This window comes from Sinocyclocheilus anshuiensis, unplaced genomic scaffold (genome assembly GCF_001515605.1).
Source record: "Sinocyclocheilus anshuiensis isolate Anshui unplaced genomic scaffold, SAMN03320099.WGS_v1.1 scaffold1417, whole genome shotgun sequence".
In the NCBI taxonomy this organism is placed as follows: Eukaryota; Metazoa; Chordata; class Actinopteri; order Cypriniformes; family Cyprinidae; genus Sinocyclocheilus; species Sinocyclocheilus anshuiensis.
This window is the reverse complement of record NW_015549633.1, coordinates 29497-34976: the sequence shown is the minus strand read 5'-3', so window position 1 is coordinate 34976 and position 5480 is coordinate 29497. Positions and strand designations below refer to the sequence as shown.

Genomic DNA, 5480 nt, shown 5'->3' with positions numbered 1-5480 from the left:
TGTTTCCTGATCCTGGGAGAGTAGACTACAATGCCGGCTTTTCTGACTCACAGACTGTAAGTATGTTTTTTATATTAAAGAATTTGCCATTGATGATTCAAACGCGAGTTTTGAACAGTGTAGAGTAGCGCTTGTTGTTTGTCATTTCTCCGATCACAAATGCAGACATGGTAATGTTTACCATGTTTAATGTTTAATGCAACGTGACACGTAAAAAGACAGTATAAATCATTATATTCAGTAATTATGTCCCCACTGGATGCAACAAATACCTTGTTTATAATGGGCTTTATTGTTTTTGTCTCGTCGCGCCGGGACACGGCATAACAATATGGTAAGGGGTGTAACATTTCCGTCACACACTTGAGGTATTCGGCCAAAACCAACGCACTGGATAGCTGGCCAATCAGAGCACACCTCGCTTCTCAGACCGATGAGCTTTGTAAAAATCGATGCGTTTCAGAAAGGCAGGGCAGAGAGGACCAACAATGTGCGGTATGTGGAAAATAATGTGTTTTTTGAACCTTAAACCGCATAAACACATTGCATTACACCAAATACATAAAATAATGTTATTTTTAGCAACGGCATATGACCCCTTTAAATGACGCCCTGGTCATTCTTGGTGTACCCAAAATGCTCCCACACTATGGACTTTGGGCATTTCTCTGGTGGAAATAAGCTTCGCTGTTTGGTCCCTCTGTCATAGTTATTGTAGTGTGTGTAGTAGCCTCCGTGTCTCTGATAAGCACAGCATTTTAAGCTGGTGCACCACTAGTGTAACTTTGTTTTTGTTTTGCGCAAGTTGCAACAGTTCCGTTCCGTGCAACAGAAACACTCGGTGTAGCGGAGCCTTTACGATTTATTAACCGTGACAGTTTAAAGCGTGGTTAATCGTGAAACCAGTTAATCGCTGCATCCCTAGTACTGAGAGGCCAATTATTGAGGGCTTTATAAACAAATAACATAATTTTTTTAAATCAATTCTATATTTCATAGGTGTGCAGTGCAGATAAAATAGGAGTTACTTGCTCATACTTGCGGATGCCAGAGAGTAGTCTAGCAGCTGCGTTTCACTCAAGTTCACTTAGAATGTCCTTATGGTGAGGAGGACGATATATTAGAGCTATAGTGATGGGGTTTACTAAGAAAAAAGTTGCACCTCAAAACTGTTATATGAGCCAGTAGATAGAGAACGACAGTGTAAGGTGTCTTTAATAACAGTAGCAAAGCCACCCTTGCGGCCCGACATACGACTACACTGGATGTGGAACAGATTGGCATGACAAATCTCTGAGAGTAAACTGATGTCCCGTTCTATTTCTGACATGCTCCAAGTGCTGGCGCTGCTTCTGACATGAAAGAGAAATGGATTCACGATGCCACAATGTTCGTGACTGGTTTAGATATGATGTAAGGATCACAAGGAAGGCAATGCAAAGACTGTGTTTTTTCACAACTTACACTACACAGCATCTTGTAATCCTCGGAGGCATCTCTATGGTTTTGTTGATGGAGTAATCCTGTATTTGCCTCTCTCTAGTATTTCCTCTCGTCCTATTACATGTGTGAATCAGTGGTCGGGGCTAAAGAGGTAATAATATAGAAACAGGCGTTGATCTTCAGCAGACTATCATAATGTGACATTCCAAAACGAGTCGTTTTCTGAGTTTGGTTTCAATAAAAGCTGTTTTTGAACTAAGAGGAACGTTTTGAGTTCTGAAACTTACAGGCTGTTTTTATAGTACGTTGACCTGTTACATGTCAAAAGATCAAGGGAAATGTAATTTCTCAGTTCTTTCAGTAACTGTAAACTGAAGGCTCTCAGGTGAGCTGATGTGTAAAATATTAAAGGTCTCTAGGTCTAGGTCTTTTGGATTCAGTTGTACAGTAAATTGCACAGTAAACTGACAAGGAACAAAAATAATTCACTTCATGGATTGTTATTGTAGAGGTAAGTTCTAGAATAGCTCAGTAATCAGCTGAATGTTACATTTTACATAATCTTTAGTATTTGTTTAATGTTTGAATCAAGTACTTTGGGTAACACTTTACAATAAGATTCATTAGTTAACATTAGTTAACTACTTTAGTTAACATGAACTAAGAATGAACAATACTTTTGTATTTATTCATCTTAGCTCATGTTAATTTCAACCTTTACTAACGCATTATTAAAATCAAAAGTTGTGCTTGTTAACATTAGTTAATGCTCTGTGAATTAACATAACCTAACAGTGAACAGCTCTATTTTCATTAACTAACATTGTCAAAGATTAATAAATACTGTAATAAATGTATTGTTCATTGCTCATTGTTAATACATTAACTAACGGAACTTTATTGTAAAGTGTTACCATACTTTGTATTTGTAAATGAAGAGTTTGGTTCCAAAATGCTATAAATCCATTTTGATTAATTTGAGTAAAAATGTGTTTTCTTTACCAAGAAAGTGGCAAGATGAAAACCACTATTTTCTGTTTCAAACTTTCACATAGCATATTTAGGTTATAATAACATAAACAATTATAATTCAGATTTTGATTTTCAAAGATTTATTATAAAAACGGATAATTTTTCCCCCCAAAATGCAATAAATCCATGACAGTTTTTTTTTGTTTGTTTTCAAAATGCAGTAAATCCATTGAATCAATATAAAAGTTATTTTTTCATATTGAAACTGTTGAAAATACACAACAAAGTAAGTTGATCCACATATGACAGCCTCAGAACTTGGTCAATACTAATCTTATATAGGCTACAGGCACTGGACTAAAAATACATTCATCAGTCATCATCGCTCCCAAAATGAATTCAACGGGTCATCTTTTTAATGCTATAAATTAATTACAACATTAAAATAAAATTGAATCATGAACAAGAACATGAACAACATCACATTAGACCACAGAAATTCCAAAATGAAATTTCCCTTACATTCAACTTCCAAAAGTGCATTCATCTTTGCCATGTTACATTCATTTAGTTAACTAGTGCTATACGCTGTATTAACAAAAACATTAATGGCATTAATAAAAACACTTACACTGACACGCTACACAATATCGCGTTCATAATCGAATGCGATTCATCTGCGATTATGAATGTGATATTGTGTAGATTGTCAGTGATCTACGCCTCTGTGTATTAAATGTCGCTCCATCTGAAAGCACTTGATGGAGATTTACTATTAATCACAACCACAGAAATTCCAAAATGACATTTCCCTTACATTCAACTTCCAAAAGTGCATTAATCTTTGCCATGTTACATTCATTTAGTTAACTAGTGCTATACGCTGTATTAACAAAAACATTAATGGCATTAATAAACCGTAGTTCACTGACACGCTACACAATATCGCGTTCATAATCGAATGCGATTCATCTGCGATTATGAATGTGATATTGTGTAGATTGTCAGTGATCTACGCCTCTGTGTATTAAATGTCGCTCCATCTGAAAGCACTTGATGGAGATTTACTATTAATCACAGAACTGGCTTTACTGACGAGATGCAGCCCTAAGTTTGTTTGTTGATCACAAAGTACAAAGTAGATGAGGAAAATTAGAATGCCGGGTGTATTCAAAGCGCCGCCGTTACTGTCTAGAGTGTGTGGAATGGTGCGCTGTGATTGGTTGAGCAGATATATCGCATTCTGCAGAGAAGGGAGACTGGCGTTTGTCGCGGTTTGGAAAAAGAGGGAGAAAACATGACAGAATAACAAGGCGGATATCGCATTTTATGTAAAATAAAAAATTGACTTTTCAATACCAACCAGATACAATACTGATTTTGGCGGAAACTTAATAAAAAAAAAAAAAAAACGTTTATCACGTTTTGGAAACAAACTCTTCAAATTGCCCCTCTCATGTTCATCATTTTAGGCTGTGTGATTGTGGTCTAACAGAGGAAAGCTGTTCATCTCTCGCTACAGTCCTGAGATCAAACTCCAGTCTGAAAGAGCTTGACATCAGCAACAATAATCTGCAGGATTCAGGAGTGAAGAAACTCCAGAACGGATTAGAAAATACAAAATGCACATTGGAGAAACTCAGGTGAATGTAATGAACCATCGTTTGGTTTTAATAATAACATTCTCTTTGGATCACAATTAAAATATTATTGTAGTAATCTAAAAAAAAAAGAAAAAAAAGGAAAGACATGCTCCTGTCAGATGGTGAAATGTTTTTTTCTTTCTTCGCCAATCAGAAGAAGAAATATATTAAACCTTTTTGTAGTAATATTAATTATGTAACTTTGAATATAATAAACCTTTCTTAAATAGACTTTCAGACTGCAGTATCACTGGAGAAGGTTATAAAGCTCTGTCTTCAGCTCTGAGATCAAACCCTTCACACCTGATAGAGCTGGATCTCACAGGAAATGATCCTGGAGCATCAGGAGTGAAGCAGCTCAGTGATTTACTACAGGATCCAAACTCTCAACTCAAGACACTGAGGTGAGACGTGATGAAGTAATGCAAAATACATGATATGCATGTGAATTATTTTCAGTGGTTCTCAAACTGGGGTATGTGAGGTGACGGAGGGGGTACGCAAACAAAATTCTGAGTTTTGGCATTCATTTAATTCTACCCCAACTTAAATAACATTAAAACCGAACATGTCTTTCTGACAAGTAAAATGCTGCTTCTAATGTAAAAACAGGAAAATGGGAGTGCCGTAAATGGTCAAATACACGATATCCAATCAGCTTACCTCATCTTTTGCGGTCAAAATGGACTGCATCAACACAAGCAGCGTGCATGTGATGGGATGCCCGCTGAATATGCTGCTTTAGCAAATCACGCTGCTGTTCAAAGACTGAAAAAAGATATAAACATAAATATGAAATATAGGAAGACAAAGAAGCCTATAATTAAATAACACATGAGGAGCAAATAGTGTGAGGAGGATAGAACAGGTAGATGGTTTTATGATATTCAAAGAAACGTAGGGTCATGCAGAGTAACACAATAGAGAAGTAGAGTAGAGTAGACTAGAGGAAAGACCTGTTTACATCAAGGACAATAACTATAAAGATACTGTAACAATAAAGATATAGTTCTAAAAATCGTTCTCAATATTAAAGAATAGCAGAGTTCACACCACAGCTATAACGATAAAGGCAAATTTGCATTCGAGCAAGAATGCAAATTTCCCTGAATATCCAAATGATGGCAAATGTGACATACATTTTTACAACAGATCAACAAAAAAAGGTAATATTAAGTGAACATTTTACATTTTAAATGTAGCCTACATTTTAAACAGAATATTGTCATGTTTGTTATATTTTGCATCGAAATAATAATAGTTCCAACGAAATCCGTATCATGTGGTGTGCGTCTCCAAGCAAGTGGTGTTTAGTTAGTGAACAAATCTGCGGCTTTGAACGATTCGGAGAGTCAGTGATTAATAACCCATTCATAACTACAGCATTTTGCTTCGTTACTGAATGAATGAATGAATGAATGA

The 5480-nt window shown here is 36.0% G+C and overlaps 1 protein-coding gene across 1 annotated transcript in view; it reads left to right on the top strand.

Annotated features, from left to right (window-relative positions):
- LOC107659632 (ribonuclease inhibitor-like) overlaps positions 1-5480 on the top strand; it is a 23385-nt gene that overhangs the window by 7639 nt on the left and 10266 nt on the right. The window contains exons 3-4 of the mRNA XM_016448645.1: positions 3888-4058; positions 4289-4462. Of these exons, the coding sequence (XP_016304131.1) occupies positions 3888-4058; positions 4289-4462 (345 nt within the window). The remainder of the gene's footprint in view (positions 1-3887; positions 4059-4288; positions 4463-5480) is intronic.